General features: G+C 54.7%; 1 protein-coding gene across 1 annotated transcript; it reads right to left on the bottom strand.

The window, feature by feature from the left end:
• Nucleotides 1-606: 606 nt before the first annotated feature.
• On the bottom strand, nucleotides 607-22,948 carry PITX3 (paired like homeodomain 3). The gene is made up of 4 exons (XM_037399890.1): nucleotides 22,698-22,948; nucleotides 8,640-8,774; nucleotides 3,152-3,357; nucleotides 607-2,156 (listed from the first exon to the last, which is right to left on the bottom strand). Exons 2-4 carry the CDS (start codon nucleotides 8,746-8,748, stop codon nucleotides 1,593-1,595), a joined length of 879 nt encoding a protein of 292 aa, XP_037255787.1. The 5' UTR covers nucleotides 8,749-8,774; nucleotides 22,698-22,948; the 3' UTR covers nucleotides 607-1,592.
• Nucleotides 22,949-23,013: the final 65 nt, after the last annotated feature.

The following is a 23,013-nucleotide window of genomic DNA, read 5'->3' as shown; positions in this document are numbered from 1 at the left end:
AGGGAAAGGAGACTGCACTGGGTAGGGATGTCCTGCTCCCCTGCTGCACGTGTTGCTTCCTCAGGTCCTTGGGGAAACCCACTGCATCCCTCTGCACTGGCTGAAGCAGCAGGTCCCCCCGGCGCACATACGTTTCAGGAGAGCTGCCTCTGTTCTACAGCTTTCCCAGAAGAAACTGCCCGGGGCAGGCTGCTGCAGCCAGCCTCTCCCTTGGCACTGCTGCTGGGAGCGGGAGTGACTGCAGGGGCTCCCCTGCCCTGGGCTGCCACAAGCCCAAGGCCACTGGCCCCATGCAGCCTGACCCAGGAGGGGCTCGACCCTCCTGCTGCAGCGGGTGCACACAGGCAGGGAGCAGGCAGGGGGCTTGTCTTCCCCGCCGCGCTGCGGGCTTCTGCTGCCCCGAGGAGCCAGTGGTTTGATTTGTGAGGAACCGAGACGGCATCTCCAAACCTCAGGTCCCTGTTCTGACTTGGGCTGCCTCGGGCTGGCGCTCCCAAGGCTGCTCCCTCTTGCCTGGGCTGCTGGTGCTTGATTTCTGAGTCTTCAGACGCAGGTTCATGCTCTGAATAACCAGACAGGCAGAAGCCTTAACGGGATTGTGCCAACTTTTATTTTATTATCTTTTCTGGAAATGGGATTTGGAGAAGGGAAAGGGAAGGAGATGTGCAAGGGGGTGCTGATTGTTGCAAAAGGGGATGCTTTGGATGCACACGGGCAAAGGTGTTCCTGTCTGACTGGAAATGACTGAAGCAGTAAAGCATGACAGACAGGACGCCGCTGCAGCGGATATGTTTGCTTGACGGGGTTTTTGGTTTTAAGGTCTACTTTGTAGGTCATTTCATGTACAAAACAAAAAAGCATATTTTTAATGTCTTTATATGTATTTGTGTGTATATGTGTATATATATGGTAGATATAGAGATATATATACACACAGGCACATATTGTATATTCTTACAACTCCCAGTTCCTAAACACTTCAAGTCTGAAGGGCCATGCATGTGTACGTGTTGTAAGGAGAGATGCCAATTGACTGAGACAAGGCTTTCCAGCTTACTGGCTGCATGATAAATAAGTGAGCAAGACACCTTTAACTGAAATCTTGCACACACAGAGGGAGAAGGGGTTGGCCAAGCACCGAATGGCAGCACCCACATTGTCCTGTCCCTGGCTGTTCCCTGCAGGGGTGGCGTGTGGCTGCCCGTGCTGTCCTGGGATTTGGGGAGCTCACTGCTGCAGGGCTTGGAGGGGCAGATGGAAACATGCTTGGTTCTGCTGCCCGTGGGTCAGGCACCCCGCACATCAGGGCTTCTGTTTCCCTGTGGGGCTCCCAGTAGACTGTTTTGGTTTCTTTACCACGAAGGAGGAGGTTTGGTGGGCAAGGGGGGAAGGGGGTTGGGAGGGGAAAGACAGTCAAAATTCACCATACGATAGTTAGACAAATCTTCATAAAGGTCCGTCTGCCTGCTCGCCTCTTGCTCTCTCTAGCTCTCTCCTGTTCACTCATTCTCTGTAGGATGCACGCTGTTGTGGGGCTAAAGGTCTCCTTCTGTCAGGCTAAGGTCAAGTCCCTGGTTGGCAGTGGCAGCCCTTCATACGGGCCTGTCCACGGCGTATTGGCAAGGGCTCAGGTTGGAGGCTGCCGTCTGCACCGCCGGGTAGGTGAAGTTAGCGTGCTGCTTGGCCTTCAGCCGCAGGCTGGCCAGGCTAGAGTTGCACGTGTCCCTGTACATGTAGGGGCTGGCTGTTGAGGCGTAAGGACAGGCACTGGAGGAGACAGCAGAGTTGAGGCTCGGGCTGTTCAGGTTGTTGATGTTTCCCAGGTTGTTGAGGCTGGACGCCGGTACTCCGGTCACCGCGGAAGGGACCATGGATGAAGGCATGGTCATCGAGGCGATGGAGCTGGGGGGGGAGAACATGGGCTGGGAGGAGAGGGGACTGACGTTCATGGAGTTGAAGAACGGGAAGCTCTTGGCTGAGAGCGGGCTGGTGGCGAGCCCCTTGGTGGCCCAGTTGTTGTAGGAATAGCTGGAATACATGTCGTCATAAGGCTGCATCAGTCCATTGAACTGGGCTCCGAAGCTGTTCTTGCACAGTTCAGCTTGTTGGTTCCTCTCCCGTTTCCTCCATTTTGCCCTGCGGTTTTTGAACCAGACCTGCAAGAGAGAGAGGGGGAGGACAGGAATAGTTCTGGGCTGTCGCTGGAAGGGGCCTTGCCCCGGTCTCTTTGCCCAGCAATGCAAGAGCCATTGCAGGTCCAGGGGTGCTCCCAGGAAGCTGGGGGACTGAACATCAGCAAAGGGTTGCAGCAAGGTGTCTGGGCTGCAGGGTCACCTCCCAGCAGGAATCAAAACCCAACCCCTGCCACTTTACAACATAGAGAACAGCCCACCCTGCTCAACAAGAGGATGCCCTTTATACTGGGGGAAAGGGAGGAAAACACTTGTGGTATTTCCAAGTGACCACAGCCTAGGAGGAGGGGTTGGGGTTATGTGACTTGGGAGCAAAGTATTTGGGGGATATGTGTTGAAAGTTGCTGAGTGGAGGAAATAACCTCTCTTGTTTTGACTTCACCTCAGGACCAGCTTGGGGTGGGGTGTTAGAAGTCTGTCTTCTAACAGGAAAATCTGTTAGTGTTGGAGGGACTCAAACAATACAACTTCCTAGAGCGTGGAAGCTGCTGGAAGGCTATTCATGGTGCTGCTAACTCATATTTCTAGTAGCAGAGAGAAGCTCTCACTCCAACTGGAGCCCTGCCATGCTACGCCTGTGACTGCACAGTGGTTTGGGAACCCCAAAAAGTGCCCTCCAGCAAGGCGGAGGCAGGGGACGATGGCCCTGCGAGGAAGGGGTCTGCTGGGTCAGGGCAGCCAGCTGGTGGGGCTCTGGGGGCAGAGCCTGGGCTTCGCATCTCCCTGTGTTATTTGCAAGGTGAAACTGGATGGGGAAGGCACCTCCAGCGTGGGGTACGTGTGGCTGGATGTGTCACACCTCGGGTGCAGAGCCTGGTGACGTGTTTTCGAGACAGGGAAATCTTCTAGTGCCCCTAATTCCTTCCTTGGTTTGGGGACAGCTTGGTGGTGGCTTGTATCATAGGCAGCTTTCTCCCCACAAGCTCAGGCCCGGGAAGGTGGGAGGGCTGCAGTCCTACCCGGACTCGTGCCTCCGTCAGGTTGGTCCAGACTGCAATCTCCTCCCTGGTGCTCATGTCTGGGTAACGGTTTCTCTGGAAAGTGGCTTCCAGCTCCTGGAGCTGCTGGCTGGTGAAGTGCGTCCTCTGCCTCCGCTGCTTCTTCTTGAGCGAGCCGTCTTCAGGGTTGGAGTCGTCCGTCTGGTTCTGCTGGGACTTCTCGGTGTCTGTGCAAGAAACAGAAAGATGGGAGAGAGCCCCTGAATTAAGTTAGGGGCTTGGATGCATTCAGGGAGCCCATCCATGGGGCAACCAACATGTGCTCGGTCAGGTCCCACTCTGCTGCACCCACAGGAACGGCCCAGTCTCCCTCGCCAGCAGGCACCCACCCTGCACCAGAACCAACAGCCCCTCGATGCAGCATGGCTTGCCCTTCTTTAGCTGCTGTAATGGATGCCAGCTTCCAAATGACTGGATTGGGATTTTCCAAACTTTCAGTCTCTGGTTTTCGTTTGTTGTAGTTCAGGTGGGTCATAGAGGCAGAATTTACCCACATCAGCAGCTTCTTGCTCTGCTTAAAACTCTCTACCTAAGGTGCCCTTTAGAAAATGGCATGGGAATTGCCACTCGTGCTGCAGCAAAAGAGCCAGTAGCATTTTTGTGGACAAGTGATGGGAAAAGGGAAAATCGCCAATGATAGCAAGTTGAGGCTTTTAAATTGACTAAATCTGAGGAGCGCAAATTTTTATCCTTCCTTCTGACAGCTCTGCCTTCTGACTTAGGTGCATATATTCTTGTCTTTAAAAGGTAGGAAAAGGCCTCTCTTAGACCTGGCCATGAAGGTCTCCAGCAGCTACCCATCCTTCCACCCATGCCCTCCTTCTCCTGGCTCAGAGATCCCCCTCCTAAAGGCAGCATCTTTCATGTCATTGCCCCTCAAATGGACATTTTGAAACTCCCCAGCATTCACGCTGGTATCTAACTGGAAAGCACAGCCTAGCCACCTCCTCGGTACCAACCTCAGGCCTCAATGCTGAGCTTTGGGCTGCCATGGCTGGAGGTGGGCAGCCAGGTGCTTCCCTGTGCCACAGCTGCACCCGGGGCTGTCAGTGCTCTGCAAACAGGGGCAGAATGCAAATGCAAATACAAACACCTTCCTGTCGCAGCACTCTCCAAACTATCAAGCTGCAACAAGGTCTTTTACCATGTCATACCAACGTACTCCATGCCAGTCCCTCTGCTGCCTTCTCCTCATCTCTCCTCACCCAGCGCACGTGTTCTTCTCCAGATCTTTCTTCATTGGCTACTCTTTTCTTTGGCTGCCCCCCTCAGAGCTATTTAACCACTTAAGAGAACCAGCCACAGCTGCACTTTATCTACACCAGCCAAACCACCGCCCCTGAAGCCAGCCCACAGCTGTATGTTATCAATATTAATTAACCCAGCTTCATTCCTCTACACCTTCCATCATCAAAAGAAAATGTCACATTTGGGCAATCCATGGAGGACAACTACAGGGAGGAAAGCTACAGCTTGCTTAATTCTGTTGGGAACCAAACCAAGACACCATAGAAGAACATTATTTCAGTGAAAATAAATAATTTCCAGTGAAAATAAATAATTTCCAGTGAAAATAAATAGTTTCTGATATTTACCTCCTCCTTCCTCCAATCTAAAAGCAAGGTAAAGCAGTTCCAGCTGAAAATCAGGTTTTCAGCAGGGAGGGAGATCTTTTATAGTGGGAAATATTCAGCTAAACTAAGAAATTATTGCAAACAGTTGCCAAACCGTTGCATCTGGGAGAACAACCTTTAAAAAAAATCCTGGCTTTGCTCATTGGTTGTGGGGTTTTTTAAGTGAAAGGTAGCTTAAAAGGTTTCAAAGTCCAGAAAAATCCTAACATGGAAGGTGTCTTGTACAGCCCCTTAAAAAGCAGGGAGGCAGGAAGACAGTAACCTGGAATACAGCTGGGCAAGGAAAAAAAGGTTCCTAAAGTCAGATGGAGGAGCTCTGGAAAAATATGGCCCATAAAAGCTTAATGGAAAAGAGCCTAAAAGAGAGGTTGAAAAACATCTGAGCCCCAACAGAGACAGGACTCTGCTGCAGGGCGGTGCTGTACCCAGCAGCTGGTGCTTTAACAGAGCCTGGCCACACGCTGCTGTCCCAGGACCCTGGTGCCACTACCCGCTTCCCGTGGCAGCCCAGGAAACCTCTCCCTGCTGCTCCTGGTCAAACCCTCCCTGCACCTGCCCTCAAAGGAGCGATGGAGCCACGGAGAGCGTTGGCGGGAGAGGCACTCGCTCCTCGTGGAGGGAAGCCTGGCTGTGGGCGGAAAAGGTCTGCTCTACAGGCAGGCGCTGTGCTGACTGACACGAGGTGGGTTCCCCACGGGCTCCCCACCAGCTGCCTCTGCAGCACCTGTAATGCTACAGCAGGAAGGCTAACGCGCAGAGAGCAAGCTGCCCATTGCCCACGACGGCAGGGCGCAGGCTGGGTCTGCTGGGCAGGAAGGTGCTGCCTGCTGTCCCCAGAGCCAGGGCAGCTCATGGTGCCAGCCAGGGGGTACCCGCGCGAGACCTTCAAGTGCACTCTTGAAACAGATGAAGCCATAGGTCCTGAAAAGTGGTATGGTAGGAGTGGGCTGTGGACTCATGGTACTCTCCTTCCAGTGAGCATCTTCATGTGGGGATCCCACATTCAGCAGAACTCTTGGAAGCATGCTTTTAAGGTGGATCTTTTTTGTAGTGACTCTTGCCAAGGAGATAAATCTGGTTTCTCTAGCTCAGTGCTCTAAGCCAGTGTTGGAAGAGGGATTCCCACACTATCCATCTCTAAAACAGATTAAAAGGGGAGTGATTGCATGTCTGAGCTAGTTATTAGGAGTGGCTCCGTGCAGGTGAAGGGCCGCTACTCAGTTTGCTTGCTCACCTGCTGAGCCTGGGTTAACAGAGCCCCTGATGTACACAGGGAATATGTTCCCACAGAAGCCCCTGACAAACGTGGGTTTCTGAAGGGGCCACTGCAAAGCAGGAGGCTGTGCCCTAACCGCGAGCTCCTGTTCGGGGCTGCCCTTCTTCATGCAGGAAGAAACTGTGCCAAGAGGGAAGGAGATTATAGTGGAAGTACCACTGGCCTACGGGCTGCATCTGGGTGGAAGAGGTCACCAAGTATCTTGCTTTGGTATTGGTCTTCTCCAAACCTTCTGGTGTAGAACTTTCCATAAATCTTGCAAAGTTGAAGGAGACATAGGAATCCTGACTTTGAGGCTGGAAAAATCTCTGCAGCTACATGTTCTTCTTATTGCCCTCTCTGTTTCCATACCCACTATGTGTGGCTCTTCCTGAGCATTGCTTATAGGGAGTGTTGTCTCATTTCTGCTTCTTCCCTAGGTGTCACAGCACTCTCCAAACTATCAAGCTGCAACAAGGTCTTTTACTATCTCATACCAACATACTCTTCATGACAATCCCTCTGCTGCCTTCTCCTCACTCAGGGCACATGTTCTCTCTGCTTCTTCCTCCTCTCTCTTCCTTGGCTGCCCAACCGCTTCACAGAACCAGCCACAGCTGCACCTTGTCTACACCAGCCAACCCACCGCTCCTGAAGCCAGCCCACAGCTGTATATTATCAATGCTAATTAACCCAGATTCATTCCCCTACACCTAGGCAGGGGAAAAATGCCCTCTAAATGGTGCAGAGTTTGGGCATTGCAGCAGGGACCAAAAACATGGCAATTCCAGAAGACAAGGGACCCCGCAGGAAGGATGGACGGTGTGGGCGCCCTGAATCTATGCTGAGGAGAAGAATACAGGGAGATGCAAGGCAGCTCCTCCCTCCTCACCCTTGCTCTCCCTCTGACCCTGTGCTGCTTGATGAAACCTAACAGAAGGAGGTGCCACAAACCACACCACTAGAGGGGACACAGCATCCCTGAGAGCTGAGCCCAGACAAGCAAGGCTTCTTCTCCCTTCCTCAGAGTCTCTTACTCTGCAGATGGAGGAAGCAGAGCCAAGGAGGAGCAGGGAGGATGCTCTCTTGAGATGAGACAAGCAGTGCCAGAAGCGCAGCCCTGTGGCACACTCTGCTCTGCCTGGCACTGGTGACACGTGGCTGCCATTGGCCTCTGAGCTGCCAGCCTCTGAGTGCAGGTAGGGCTGGCGAACACCCACCTCCCAGAACCATTTTATTTCTAGACCATTTAAGACAGTGGGGAGTGACATAGCCAGGCACCCAGCATTTATTGTCAACCCAAAATAGGATGTGGAATATATCTCATGCACGTTCGCCCACTCAATGAAACGACTGCGATCATAGCTGGAATTAGCTGCTCATGCCTAATGGAAAAAAAAGTCAGCTCCTAAATTGGCAGTTCTGTGGCGTGCCAGGGTGGGCTTGATCGGGAAGGCCACTTGAATGGAGACGACCGCCGTGCATCCAAAGCAGCTGACGAGGAGCCACTGAGCTTGGGGATGTGCCCAACTAAGGTACGTGTGCAGCGGGGAATTTGGCCGGTGGATTCTCTGACCATAGTTATCCCAGTGTAACTCCCTCCACGATACTTACTCTAGGGAATTTTAATCTGCATCATTATGCTTATTAACTTGCACATGGGTGAGCCTGGAGGCTTTACGTGGGGAGCAGCAGGCTGTCCCTGGCCCTTGCACTGGCAGCTGTGTGTTGTCCTGCCGCATCCAGAGCAACAAGGGATGGACTGGTCACAGGACAGATGCAAAATCCAGGGGAAGCCACAGCATTTGGTAGCTGATTTCTGAGCAGGTGTGAATGGTGATGTTTCTTCTTTGGAGCCTGATAAAGAACATGGTAGACTTGGGGTTTGATTCAGCCTTTGGGAATGGCCAGAGGCACCTCCTTGGCAGCAGCCCGCTGCGGAGCCTTGCACCAAGGCACCGGAGAGCAGACTTCATCAATTAAAGCAGGGGCAAGACAGTATTTCTCTTCCTTCTTATTGCCTGAACCTGGGAAGTTCAGCCCAAGGTTAACCTGTAGCATGGAAAGTTTTAACCTAAGCAATTTAAACACAGTTGGTTTGTTGTTTTTTTTTTAAAAAGGCCAGTTTATAACTAGGTGTATACCTCTGCACCTTGGATGAGATTTCCCACGTTGCGGGGAGAGCTCTCCCACTCTGCGGACCCACTTCAGGCAAATACAAGACAATCTCAGTTGGGCAGTGACCCAGCTTGCCTGACTCCCGCCTGCCGTGAGCTGTGCCTGCTGTGAGCAGGGGCTTCCTGCAGCCAGGGCCAGGCAGCCCCATCACCGGGATGGCATGCTCACCTTCCAGGTGGCTGTCACTGCCACATGCACCCCTGCGCCTTCCTCCAGCCTGCTGGAATGGCTGTGCTGCCACAGCACTCCGCTGGCTCGTGGTATGAGAGGAACTCAGCGTGTCCACAGAAGCACCGCAGCTGGCTCCTGCAAGCCACTGGCCACCTGGACCACCCACAAGGATGGATTAGGGCACCTCTTGCACCTTGAGCCTTGCACTCACCGCTGTGGTCCTGCCCTTTGCAGCTGTGCTCGTGTTGAGGGGTCCCAGAGTCCGAGAGAGACAAGGCTGGGCTGCGAGCCTCCGCGTCTGCCAGCAGGTTGAAATCCATGGGGCAGCGATGGGTGGTGGAGGAATCTGAAAAAGCAACAGGCACAGGGTGATTAGGGAGATGAATATGTGTATGTGACCTCTCCCCAATCCCTCTGGGAGGGACTTGCCAACCTTTGAGGGAAAGCCTAGGAAAAGCAAAGGATCCCTGTGTGATCCTTTGACCTCTTAAGAGTTTCCTGGATGGAACACGGACATACCAGGGTTTCTGCTGAGCTTCCCTATAAATCAAGGATTGTCTAGTGACACTTCTATTTGCAGCCTTCAGAGAAAGAGCCTCCAATTTATAGGTGACATTCAGACTGAAATAGCAACGCCAGGAGCATGCTGTGTAATGGAGATCTGAGGAAGTGGTTCTGGGCCAGCCAAGGGCTGTTAGCACCTTCCCCAGACATCCCTCCTGTCCCATCCTCCCTGCCCAGCTTCCCTCCTCTTTCTCCCTCACTTCTCCACAAAGTGGTCAAGCCCAAGGAAAGCTGTCCCGAGAGCACCAGCGCAGGCGTACACGCACACGCATCGAGAAGAAAGGCACTCGTGCACCAGCAGGAAGGCACGGCTGCCCACGCAGCTGCTGCCAGGAGCGGAGACCCAGGCACTGCAAGTGGCCTCCTTTGGGGTACATAAGGACCTCTGGAGCCTGAATCAACACGGGAATCATGTTACACAGCCTTGGGTGCCTGGGAATGAATGATCCTGGCTGCAGCAGCAGCTCGCTTCCAGCCGCAGGTCATCCTGGCTGAAGGCTCCCCGTGTCCCCTCAAGTGACTGTCCTGTTCCTGTGAGCCACATCCCCTGGCTGAAAGCATCCCAGCTGGGAAGCTGGCAGCACTGCTCCCTGCAGCTGCACACACCACTGGGACTCCTCTCTCACCACTTTCCACACCTCTTCTCATTGTGTTCTTCCTCGGGGGCCCCTCACCCTCCACCTGTATTGCCCAGAAAAGCTTGGCCGAGAGCACTTTGGTTTGGACCATGCTGGACACTCGTGAAGAAGCAGTGCGCGCTACCAGCCCAGCTGTATTGCTTTAGACAGGTGAGCTGGCCCCACGTTAGCCCGTAGCTGGAGTTTTGGATCATAGCCCCACCATATGTGCGGTGATGTCCTGCCACCAGTGCACGTGTGGTGGCTTCTGAAGGCTGGGCCAGCAGCTCCTGGTCACCCCAGCTCGTGCCCTCCCAGCCAGGGAGCCTCTTACTCTAAAGCACAGCAGCAGCCAGTGCACTGTGCCGGGATCTGTAGCCTGGGTTTAGGGGGGTTGGTCCAGGTGTCTGGGACTTCCAAACCGCAGGTGGATGTCAGTTGGATTCTAGCTGGAGAAGGATTGCCTGGCCCTTGGATCCATGCGTGGTGGGGAGGGAGCCTGCGGAAGGTAGTATTTCGCCTGGACTGCACTAGCTAGTGTTTAGACATGTAAACAAGTGATTAATCACATAGCTGTTGCACCTCCTTTGGAGATGGATGACAGTGACTAAGAATGTATTTTCAGAGCTGTCAAAAGCCTCCTGCCAATTTGAGCAGGGCTGCCACCAGGGCCCTTGGCAAGGCTGACCCCCGTACCTGCAGCGTGCTCCCCAGGCTGTGGCAAGAGGGCAGGGAGCAGTTTCTCATGGTTTTCTGCCTGGTTTCTGCAGCAAATCTTGCTCACAAAACCCCCGGCAGTTGCCCTTGCTCTCCCCTTTGCCTGACCTCCATCCCCAGCCCTTCCTGGGCGCGATGAATCTGTCTCAACACTGGCCTCAATCAGCGCTCTCCAAAAGCAGCATCTAACGCAGGGACACAGTGCCAGTTTCCCAGAGCTCTGCCTGGCTCCGGGCTTCTCCTCTCCTCCGGGAGAGAAGTGGCAGGGGCTCCATCTTTGGCGTGAGGCTGGTTTCCATTTGCACCTCGCAGCAAGCCTGACCTTTGATGTCCGCTGGCTGTGTAAGCTCCTGGCAGCAGCAGGGAACAGCCCTGTTGCTTTTTGCCATGTGTACGTACACGGAGTGATGTGACAGGGGCTGTGTTTTCTTTAATACCTTTGCATGGAGTAGGGGGAGTCCATCTGCTGCTGATATTGCCATGGCTTTTAGCATTACTCTTGGAATTATGCAGAAACGCGCAGTGAATTAATTCCATGGATTAAGTCTTGATTAAGATGTGTGTCACTTTGCTGTCTCAGAATTTATTAAGAGCCCTTCTTGAGGCGGCGGCAGATGGAATTTCTGCCCAATGTTTGTAGATGATAATTTCCCCTCTTCTATAGCCATTTGCATATGATTGCATCTGTCAAGCACAATTTCCTCTCTTCTAGGGCTTGACTCTGTACTGGACCAGATTTAAGGAGGAATTCAGACTCCTGCCTTGCTGTAACTGAAGGACAGTGTCCTCCTGCACCGGGTCCTGTTTGCTTTCAGACTCTTTCTGCATGGCTTGCATTGCTTTAATCTGTGCAAACTAGACTGGAGGTGGGAAAACCAGGGGGAGGAGTATTTTACGGTTAGTTCCATAGGTGTAAATGACAACACAAGGTAGAAGGCTCGGGGGAACCCAGTCCCAGCACTGAAAATTCATGTCTTGTCCTGAACCACAGCAGTGCAGTGGTTACAAGGCTGATCCGAGCCCCCGGGCACAGCATCGCGTGCTTGGCCTGCCTCAGAGATGCAATGGGCACCGAGATTAAAACTGGTTTTAAAGTGTGGCCCACATTCAAGTTGAAACAGGGACTTGTGGCTCTGAACAATTCCACTTTTTGAACTGAATTTATAATGAGGAGGATTTCAGAGAGCAGATAGTGTATGTATATATGTAATTACATACCTACTGCATGTGCCCTATGTGGCGGCATTAAGTCAGGCCTTCTTGTCTCGCTGTGAGCTGATCATGGAGAAGCAAAAGGAGAGGGGTATCTGCTCAGCATGGTTACGAAGGACCGCAGGAGAAGTCTGCGATGGGGGCAGCATATGAGCTCTGTACTGATGCATTTACCCAAAGGCAACCCCATGCCACTGTCACAAATGACTGTAGGTATTATTCTTGATTATACAGCCCTTTCAGATTTAATTAAAGGTTTCCTCCGTGTAGGCTAGATCTCGCTGTAGGCAGAGACATTAAGAAAGTCAACGCTGAACCTTCATGGCATTTCTACTAAGTTGTTTGCCTGGTCTTGGGATGTTACTGAAACGGGCACCTCAAAAATGTCTTTAGGCAAAATCAAATTTATCACCTGCATCTGCGTCTTCATCTCACTTTCTTTTAACACAAAAGAATGGTTTCATTAGGGAAAGCTCCTGCACTAGTAACATGCAGCCAGGCTTGCTCAGAGGTTTCACTTTTGTAAAACTAGCCCTGGCTCCCAGCCTGCTTTGGCGCCTGTAACTCCTTCCATCGATGTACGTAATTGCTCCCAAGATAAAGGTTCCCAAACCTGTTACAAACACACCTTTTCTTCTAGTCACTACCTATGTGATCCTCTCCCGGGCTCCTGTGTGATGCCCCATAGGCACGGTGGAGGGCAGGGGGAGGAAAGCAGCTCTGGCTCTAGGTTTTTGCTCCTTTCACATTCACCCTCTTTCCATTTCTGCATCAGCGCCAGGCTGCCCAAGCCAGGGCCAGTAGGGCAGGAGGAGGAGGGCACTTCAACACAGGGCAGACAACCTCATTTACCCAAAAAGATCAAGCAGGGGTCCCCGTGACCTCTCTCCTGGCTCTCCATAACGCGCTGCTCCATCACCCGGGAGCAAAGATGCCTTTGCTTGTTGTGGGTTTTTTTGGGAGGGGTGGGAAGGAAACATAAAGGCTGACAGTGAGCCAAGCAAGGCTAATTATAGTGGTGGCTTTTGTGATGTAGATGCTGCCTGCTGAGAGCTGCATTCAGATTGACAAGTGCATGCTGCTCAACTCCCTGCTCTGCTGCTATCGGGGACCAGGCTACCTGCTGACCCTGCTTTGGAGGGGAAAAGCTGTCTCTTGGGTTGTTTTGATGTTACTTGGCTTCCCATGGGCATGCCAGGGCGCTTCAGCAGAGGCCTGATACTTGGGGTCCCCGGGCAGCAGCACATTTGGGGTGACCCAGGGGAAGGAGAAGCCCAGCTGAGCGGGCTCCCTCTAGCACAGGCACAGCCCTGCGGACCTGCAAGCTTCCCCCACTGCCTGCGCCTCGGCCGGGGCGGCTGCAGCCTCTGCTTGGGATGGCTGATCTCCAAAGGCTCCAGCATTATCCCTCAGGCAGAAAGGTGCTCTGCAATCAGTGAGGGGCAGTGTCGTTTCTTTCTTCCACCCCTGAGGTGAAGGTATGATATTACACTAGATGTCTTGGGGTCAGAGCTGTCTCTTCCTGCTCCATCAATCCCAGAAGTCAAAATGCTGGGAGTCACAAGATTCCTGATGGAGTCTGGCCGATTGCTTCACTCCCCTCATGCTCGTGTACCCCGTGTGCTGGCTTACTTTTAGCAGAGATAAACATTTGGGACACTATTTCACTGTACATTTTCAGGAAGATGATCTGCCACTGTACTTTGGTCCCTAGGAGGGGCTCAGCTAAGGTGGCGCAGCCCCTGCTGCCTCCTCTGCCCCATGTCAATAGGGAAGGGGCTGAGGCTGCACCTGTCCCCTCCTGGAAGAGCATCTAGTTCTCCAGATACGTGCATTTATTCAGGGGATGGTGCCATCTGAGTGCCTGCAGGCTGCGATTTCACGTGCCACAGCCTGCACAGCACACAAATTGCACAGAGACCCGAAAGCTGGGCTCTCTTTGCTGGCCAGCATGAGTGCTGCCTGTGAGAGGGCTCTTTCCCTGCAGCTAGAAAGCAAAAAGGATGATGGGACACAAGATGAGTTAATCTTAGTTTCCTCAAGATTATAGAAATATACTATGGGGAGACCAGGGTCACCCACTGCTAAACATCTCAGTGTAGCTTTAAGTCTCTAATCTTAATGGAATTGCAGCAGGAACCAAGAGTGACCATTAATCACTGGAAGATAAACAGCAGCAGCAGCCAGCCAGTGGCCCGGAGCGCAGAGCCATTTACGGGACAGGGAGCAAGCTGCCTGCCTCCAAAAACCTCACCCAGCCCCAGGCTGGCTGAGAAGCGCTTTTGGGTGCACGCTCAGAAATGGATCATCGACCTCCAGCAAGGGCTGAGTCACAGGTTATAATAAACTTTATTTCTCGATTTAGTCCTTGCAGTTGGGCACTAACCCCTGAGCTCTGGCACTGGGTGGTTTCACAGTGCTGCGTCCTGCTTTGAAGCCTGGAACGTGGTTTGGGTGTTTTTTCCTTCCATCAGCAGGAACTGCCAAAGCTCCCTGCGGTGCTGGTATCTTACTGTTGTTGGAGCAAGTTGCCTGGCACTGCCCTGCACGCGGTGTGGGCTGCGAGAGCACTGCCGGCTGTGCGTGGTGCCATGCTAACCGCAGCAGCCCAGGCCCTTCCTGCCCGCAGGCTGGCTTTCCGAGGAGGGTGTCCAGGCTGTTTCCACTCTTCTCTTTGTGTGTGACTCCACGGAGTAGTTCCTAATTACACGAGGTGGGGAGAGGATGGGGAGATTAGGAGCTGTCACTGACTTGGCTTCTGATGTAGGTAAATTCTGGGCTGTTCTGGGACTCCATCCTTCATCCTAGAAATGATGTTAATGAGTCTATTTGAGCTGGTAGAGGCAATGAAGCAAAATTCTTTTAAGTGCTTCCAGATCCTCAGATAAGAGGTGCTAGGGAAAAGCCCAGCTTTGCTGGACATGGCCTAATGCATTCCCCCGGGGCTGGCGGCAGCCTGCAAGGTGAGAGCAAGCCGCTCTCTTCCTCTGCTTTGACAGGAGCCTCCAGCTGCAGAGGAGGGTGATGGCCAAAACCCTCTGCTCTGGGCAGCAGAGGGTTAATAAATTGCCTGTATTCCGGAGGATTATCACAATGGAAACATCCCAAGGATTGACAGCTCCATATCCATGTCCGCAGCAAAAAAATCCCACAATGGAATGTGTCCTGTTCGCTTATTTGATGGGCTGCACCATGCCCCTGCACCAGGGAAGAGCCCTGATGTAACCGTGTCCTGTACAACACATCCTCCTCCCTGATGGGTGCGTGTGTGTGAATCCACTGAGCTAAAGCGTGGGGGTCTGCAGGGTGATGCGCTCTGGCTTGGCTTAAAGCTATATGCATTAGTATCCTTGGACCCCAGCGCTGCCCTGAGCCTACCTGGATAGTTTTTTGAAACAGTGCCCAAAATTTGGAAACAAAGAGCTAATCCTAACAGAAGGAAAGTCCCACCAGACTTGCTGCAAAGTTGGTTTGTTTGGTGTTTTTTTTTTCCTTAAGCTAAACATACGTACTTCTTGAACTCTTGTAAGTGTTGCACTGCAGGTCTCGCCACATCTGGCTGGGCTTCCAGCATCCCTGGGATGCTCTGCCTCAGCAGGGCTTTCAGCTCCTTGGCTCCATCAGCCAGGACTAGGATTTTCCTTCTGACAAACTATGCAGTTATATTAATAAAGCCATGCTTTGTTACAGCTTATTTTGTTTGTTAGGCATCTGGAACAAAATAAGTCGGCAAAGGCTCAGTTTTGCCGAAATGAATTGTGATAGCACAAAGTTGCTGCCATGGTGAGGCTCTGTGGTGCAGGAGTGCTGGGAGCAAGAGTGTGGTCTGCAATTATGGGGGAATAGAAGTCCTTCGGGGAAGTTAATCCCTTTGTTTTGGGGAAGGGAGGAAAGAGAGTGATTTCAGTAAGAAATTCTGCCTGGGAGAGTCTCGCAACTGAAACAAAGGACCCGCTAAAGCGGAGCACCGTATTCACCTGGCCCACGCGTACCGACCCCACTCATCCCTGCCTGCCCTTGCCTGCTCCCACAGCCCCGGTGGGCTGGCTCCCAAGTGACCCGCGCCAGCACCACGGGATCTGCTGCATCTGCATGGGAGAAATAGTTGCACAGCCACAACGTACGAGGGACGATGATCTCCCCTTGCACACACGAGCGGAGCCAGGAGTGGTTGCGAACCAGGATGCTGGGCAGGCATGAGCAGCGGCAGCCTGCCTCAGGGCCAGGGCCGGGCACACGCTGCCCGCAGCGGCAAAGGGTGGCAGGGCCTGGCATCAGCACATCGGTATGCGGTGCTGTATTTATTTGGGCGATTGTATGAATTTGACTAATTATTCCAGCAGTCAAAGGAAACTGGCCTGGTTCCCGTGGGGGGCTGTGCTTGCAGGAGCACGGCAGGGTTATTTCTATATCTCTGCGGCCATAAAGTTGGCTCATTTTAGGGAGGCTCAGATAGCGAGATCAAGGACCCCAGAGCTCTGTGACTCCAGCTGCTGTCAGGAGTTTTGTATGCAGATGGAGGGCAGCGGGTGACTCAGAAATTATCGAAGATGTAAATGATTCTCACAATTAGTAAACAAGCTCAAGAAAGCCCCTAATCAAGCGGGTGGTGCGGGAGGCTGAAGGTCAGGAAGGATGCCGCCATGCCGTCGGCACGTCACACCCTTATAGCTGGCTGACCTCGGTGCACCGTGGAGCTGCCCGTGTCTGCCATCCTGCAGCACTTCTGCTAGAAATCCTTTCTGGAAAAGTTCAACTTGATCATAAACATTTGTTCTGTGGCAAAACTGGCAGCTAGAAAGAAGCGTGCTTTTTTTTTTTGGGGGGGGGGGGGCGGAGGGTGGTGGTGGTGCTGGATCATTGTTTTAAAAGAACCTGGTGGACCCCAGAGGGTTGCAAGGCTGCAAAGAGAAAAGTAGCAACTGCCAAGGGCGCCACGATGGCCCCATTGCCACCGTGGCCAACGAGTGGCTCTGTTGGTTAAGGCACTGAGAGCCCAGGTGCTGCTGGCTCGCTCCAAGGGATGTGTTGTCTCAAAGTGCAAACCCGCAGTGCTGGAGGGAGCTGATGTCTGCTGCGCCTGGCTGTAAGGTTTCCCGATGATTTGTCCTTTTCTTTTTTTTTCCCAAGCAATTTATATTTAAATTTTTTTTAAAGCACTCTGGCAGGAAAACCCTTGCAGGACTAAAGCTTCCATGAATAAAACAAGCAGATGATCTCAGCCCGCAGTATCCCTCCCCTCTTCCTTGGGATACTGCGGCTGGTAGGGCTGGGGCAGGGTGGCTCCGGGAGGGATGCAGGAGCTCCCTCACCCCCAACTCTGTCTTTATGGACCTTGCAACATGCCCTGAAGGTCAGCCTGTTTACCCAGACGGTGTTTGAAGGGGCCAAGGGAGGTGATTAGCCCTCCCCATTGCAAACACTGCCAGGTCCAATCCTGCAGCGTTTTGCAGGCGACCTGCGCTGGCAGAATCAGGCCCACAGGTCGCCTGGCCTTGGTGTGAGTGCCCGCAGCAAACGGCTGAGCTGTCGCATGGGGGGCAGTGAGGAGGGCGGGTGGGCGAGCAGGGAGGGCTAGCAGCCCTCCATCCCCGCAGCCTCTTGCCCAGGTGCCCCGCTCAGGCCACGACGAGCCACCCCATGTCCCAAAATTCGGGGGCACAACAGACACCACAAGCAGCAAATCAAGGGGTTTGAATTTCAGGACCCTGAAATGCCCTGCACTGCCCAAGTATTGCGTACGAAGCCCGTCTGTTTGGGGTTGGTGGTTTTTTTCCCTTAAACCCTTGGGTTTTCCATCTGCTGGAGGCTGCATCCCATGCGGAGCCCTGGGAGGTCAGCAGTTTGGGCGGGCAGGGACACAAGCTGCAGAGCCCTCATTACTCATCCAGCCTGGCCCTCAGGCAATCCCATCAAAGCGGTTCAGAGAGAAAAGGGATGGGGCAGAGGGAAGTAAGCTGTCTCAAAACACAGCCGCCTGGGTCGCCCCCCGCGCCCGGTCACCGTCCCCACCCCCCCCCTCCCCGGCACCGCCCGCCGGCACCGGGGACGGGACCCCGCACCCCGCGGGACCCCTGCCGGCCGCCCCGGCCCGGGGCACGGCTCAGCCCAGACACTAGGGGTTTAAATGCTGTTATTAAAGCCCACCTTACACAAGTAAAGCTGCAAAACCCCTTCTCAACGGGACGCAAAAGTGTGTATTCTTTGCCACTTTGGAATTTTGCCCTGGTTAGGTACAGATCCACACCCCGACTGAGCTTTATGGCTCAATTTATTCAGCTTAAAGATTTAGATTTTTTTTTTTCAGTCACCTTGGCACATCTAGTCCTCTAGAAACTCTTACTTAATTTATTTTGGAGAAAAACTTCCACAGATTTACTTTAAAAAATAACCTTGCAATAAATGCATGCAGAAAGAAAGAAAAAAAAAATCCCAAACCAAAAAATAACTCCAACTTGTAGAACTGGAAGTTGGGATATTGTGGCACCAAAAATAAAACTGATGGAACAAAAAGGGAATTTCATGTGGTTTTCATTGTCAAGTCTAAGCTCAGAAACAAACAGGAAATAAAAATGGCTAAAACAAAAGAGATTTCTTTTAAAGTGTGTTCAAATCTAAGTGGGGAGCTGCTTTATTTGGGAGGGATGCTCTGTTTATTTGTTTTTCAGAAAAAGAAGTAAATAAAAATGTCCACACACAGACAGGTCAACTTGATTTACAGTTAAGTCCTCATGCTTCTCACTGGTCATTTGTAATAAGCTTTTTTAAGAAAATTAGACTTGCATAACTGGCAGCATTGGAAGGGGGAGAAAAAGACAGTAAGGGGGAGTGCTTCTGCTTGAAATGAGGGTTAGGGGGAGAAGGCACAAAGGGGTAGGAGGAGAGGTGAAAGTAACTGTGAACTCTCCGGTCATTCATTTTATTTCATCTTTGTAGTTTTTCAGGTTTTACAGTCAGCTTTGTGGGCGCTGAGCCTTTCAGTCCATGCCATCCCACTGAGGCTCCCCAAGCAGCAAATAAATGCTTTTATTTAATAAGAGCAGTCTGCAGGATCAGGGCTATGTGAAACAGGGCGGTGTACATGCTACATCCTGCAGATAGAAGTGTTTCTTAGGCTCTCAGATTTGGGGTTGTGGAACTTGTTTGATAGGGATTTACAAACAGGTGTCTCAATCACAGTGGCTCTGACAGTGATTTTGAGGGGTTAATTTAATGCAGGCAGGACCCAGCTCCCCACATCAGCTGAGATCTCCAGCAGCTACAGCCCCATTAATCCATCTCTGAACACTTTGAACAGTTGAAAAATCAGATGGATAAAATTAATAGCAGCTTCTGCAGATTCAGTTCTCGTTTCCCTTCTCTTTTGCACTAGTTAACAGGGTATAAATGTTTATTTTCTGGTGGAGCTGTGGTTTGGGAGATGAGCATCAGATTGAGGGTCAGGGGACAGAGGTTGTATTTCTGGCTCAGATCAGATAATTCTGCCAGAGCTCAGTTTCTCCTCTGCACAACAGGGATGTTTCCCTTCGTGCTAAAGCATCCAGAGATCTGCCCGGGGAAAGGCTAGGTAACTCCCAAGGAGAGACACTGTAAGATGCAGCTCTTCAGAAATGAGGGCTTTGAGCTTGAACTTGTACCCTGCAAATCAGCAGGAAATTTCCTGTTCAGTGTGCGGAGGATCGACCCTCTTCCCGAACCTGCTGGGCAGCACTCCGACACCGCTGGGGAGAGGGGGACCCCCCTCGCTCACTCCCCATCTCTTTTTAAAGCCTGATAATAACAGAAACGTTTCTCAGCTTCTGCCCAGCTAGATCTCCTAGTTCCTTCCTGAAAACAACTTTTAATATTTAATTGTTGCTGAAAACCAGCAGATCCATCGCTAACCATCCCACTGGAATTTGCAGCTCTGGCCAGGCTGCCGTACCTGTCCTCCTCCAGGGCTGGAGGGAGATGAGGCTTTTGAGGAAATCCTTTCCTACAGAACCAACCCCCTCTGTGCTCAGTCCAGCCCTGGTCCCTTGTGCTGCCGAGCCTCCAGGAACAGCCTGTGGACTCCCTTAAATGCCCCAAGGAAGCCCAGAGCTAATAACCAGCTTCATTCAATTCCCAGTCACATTATTATCCAATCTGCCAGAGGCATTAATATTCAGAGGTGAGGCGGGAGGAGGGCAGGGGTGCTGGTGAGGGGAGCGGCACACAAAGGGGAGGAAGGGAAGCGGACGGGCTGGCCTCAGAAATCCTCTTTCTCCAGCCATCTGATACCCCAGCCCATTTCAGCCGGGTGTTGACAAGAGAGGGTTTTTCCTACGGCCTCAGCACTAACTTCGATGCCAGTTGGTGGAGGCTGTCCCCCTGCCAACAGCAAACGCCTGGGCTTGGCGCAGCCTGATGCCCTCAGCCCCAGCAGCCCATGGCAAGAGGGAGAGCTTTGCCCCCTCTGCCATCAGGGCCTAAGTAAATAGCAATCTCCCATTTTCAAACAGACAGATAATCACTGAGCCTGCTCAGAGATACCACAGCCTCCCATTTCTGACCACCCTCCCTCCACAGCTGCACAGTTTCAGCCTGCAGCTTTCCCAATGCAGGGTGCACAGCATAAGACCACCAGCTCTCCCCATCCGGGACTTCGTTCCCAGCCCAGGTGCCTCCCCTGTCCCCAGAGCCAGGGCACATGTGCCGGGTCACGAGACAGACCTCATGTCCCCAGCTCATCTCATCTTCCTTTTGGAGCGGTCTCCTAGATCAGGTTTCTGCCTTTTTCTTTTTGGCAGTCTCCAAAGTCAGCCTCACCTCTCAATCTCAAGGTTTTGGGTAGCATCTGACAGACAGAGAAGATGCCGCTCTTTTACCAACTCTCCAGAGGGTGCATTAACCAATACTTTTGCAATCCAGTCACAATTTGCAGACCTACTAATTGCCTGAATTAAGCCCTTATAGAAATATAATAGATATTAAGTGAGGCTTGTAATGGTTTCTCTGCCAGAGATACTGGTTTTTAAAACCATTGCCTTGGACAGGAGACAATTCGGGAATATAGGTGGGCTTTCGGGGGGGAGTCTGGGCTGCAGGTCACGCAAACCCAGTAACATCAGTTGCAGCAGGAATACCCCGGTCCTCGCCCAGACCCCTCTCCTGGCTGTCAGGGAAAGATGTCTCCCCACAAGGAGTACTGGGCACGGTGTGACCATTTGCTAATGAAAAAAAAATCAAACCCTGCTCTGCTTCTGCAGATATTTGTGGAGACTGAAAACAGCTACCATGCTCTGCTGGTCCCTCAGGAGCCAGCAGGCAGCTCTTTGTCCCTCACAGCAAGGCACCATCGAAGCCCGCACAAACACCCATCCCTACGGCTCACCGATGGGCTGAGGAGCCGGGAGGGAGTGTGGGGAGCCAGGGAGACCCTGATCCCATCGCCAAAAAGGTGGTCCTTTCCCTGCCTTCGGAAGGTGGTACGGGAACAGGGGTGACGCTCCTGAAAGGCACCTTCCTGAGCTGTTGCTTTCAGCATCTCCCCGAACTGCAGAGGGGATTGAGCCATTTCACCCCTTGCATCCTGCAGGTCATACAGGACCCACAAGCTTGTCCGGGGGGATGCCAGGCTCCCCTCTTTGCCACTAGTCCCCGCTCCAAGCGCACTGACGGCGGGCCCACCGGCCGGGGGGCTACCTCCCGCCAAGGCGAGGCACCGGGGCGACCCGCGAGGGGACGCCGCCGGCCGAGGCAGCAGCCGGGTGAGGTGGCCGGGGGCTCCCGGCCGGGCCCCGGGGCGCTGCAGCAGCACCCTGCAACCCACCGACCCGCCGGGCCGGGCGGGGACGGCGTGCGGAGCTCCGGGGCCGCCCCGACCCCCGCCGGCGCCTCCGCAGGGCCCCGGCGCTGCCGGGGGAGAGCCAGACCCCTGCCAGCCCGGCCCCTCAGCTGTCCAGCCGCGGGGGCGCCGGGAGAGGGGCCGACAGGTGTGCCCCGCTCGGCGGCACTGGGCCCGCCGCCCCCCCGGGGCCGCTCCAGCAGCTGCGGCGGAGCGGGGCCGGCCGCCCTCCCCCGCCAGAGCCGCGGCCAGCCGGGGCGAAGCCGTGCCTCTCCCCCGCGCCGTGGAGGGGCACGGCGGGAAGGACAAGGGGGTGCCGCGCCGGCGGGCTGCTCCTTCCCCCGGGGCCGCACTCGTTGAGCGCGGAATACCCGGGGTGAGCGGCCGGTGTCGGACTCCGTCGGGCGGCCGCCGCGGTCGGCCGGGTTCCCCGGGAGGCCGGTTCGCACCGTGCCCCCGTGCAAGCACCCGGAGGTCCGACCGCCGGCCCTGCCCGCAGGCTCCCGGCGCCGGGCGGCCGCGCTCGGCCGGGACAGCTCGGAGCTCCCGGAGGCGCTGCCGCGGGGGTCGGCGCTGCCTCCCCCTCCGCCCCGCCACGGCTGCTATTCCCGGCCGGGCCCCCAGCGCGCAGCAGCCACCAGCGCCCCGGGGCCGGTTCGCCCCGTCCTCGGGGGCCGGCTCGCCCTCTCCCCGGCGCTGCAGGGAGGTCGGGTCTGCTGTAAACAGGAGCCAGCCCGTTACATAAATACCATTCATCCAACTGTCCAACAGCCGTCGGGCTGCCCGCCTTCCCCCCGCGGCGGCTCCCTGCGCCCTTCTCCCCCGGACCCTGCAGACAGCTGAGCCGCAGCGCCGTTATTTACGGCGAGCCCCGGCTAATTTAAACAGCCCCGGCCCCGCTCGCCCGAGTGGAAAATGACTAAGTTTAGCAACGGCGAGAGGCTCCGGCCGCGCTTGCCGAGAGGGGCCCGCGGTGGCCCCGAGGGGGCGGCCGGGGCTGCGGCACTCCGCCGGCGGCCGGGCGGGCAGGCGGCGGTCGCGGCAGCGCCGGGCACGGGGCTCCGGGACCCCTTCTGGCTGGCGGGGCAGAGCTCGATCCGCCCGCTCTCCCCCTGCCCCTGGCTGCCGGCCCTTGCCCCGCGGGGACCAGCAGAAAGAGGGCCCCGGGCGGGAGCGGGGCAGCCGGCGGGCGGAGCACGCCGAGCCTCCCAGCCGGGGATGCTCTCGCCCCGCGCCGGCGTCGGAAGGGCTGCGGGCGGCCGGCGCCGCACGCCTAAACTGGCACCGGGGGACTCACGGGTAAAGAAGGGGAGGACCCCGCCCGGGAGGCCGGGGACGGAGGGGCACTTACAGCGGCTCCAGATGCGGGCTCGGCTGGGCGGCCTTAATCCTGCGAGCGGGGCGAAGCTGGCCCCCGCCCCGCGGCCCGGGCTGCTCTGCCGCTGTCAGAAAGTAAATCCCCCCGGCTCTCCGGTCACCGTGCGCCTCGCTGCCGGCCCGCGGCTCACGGGGAGGGCGGAGGTGGAGGGCGCCGGCCGACTGCCTCCCATTCACCCTGGCCATTCACTTTATGGCGGGCGGCCGGCGCCCCCCGCCAGCTGCACCGGGCGCCCCGCTCCCGCCCGCCCCATTCCAGCTGCGCGCCCGCCGCCGCCCGCCCCGTCCAG

This window comes from Falco rusticolus, chromosome 9 (genome assembly GCF_015220075.1).
Source record: "Falco rusticolus isolate bFalRus1 chromosome 9, bFalRus1.pri, whole genome shotgun sequence".
Classification (NCBI taxonomy): Eukaryota; Metazoa; Chordata; class Aves; order Falconiformes; family Falconidae; genus Falco; species Falco rusticolus.
This window is presented reverse-complemented; position numbering and strand designations above follow the sequence as displayed.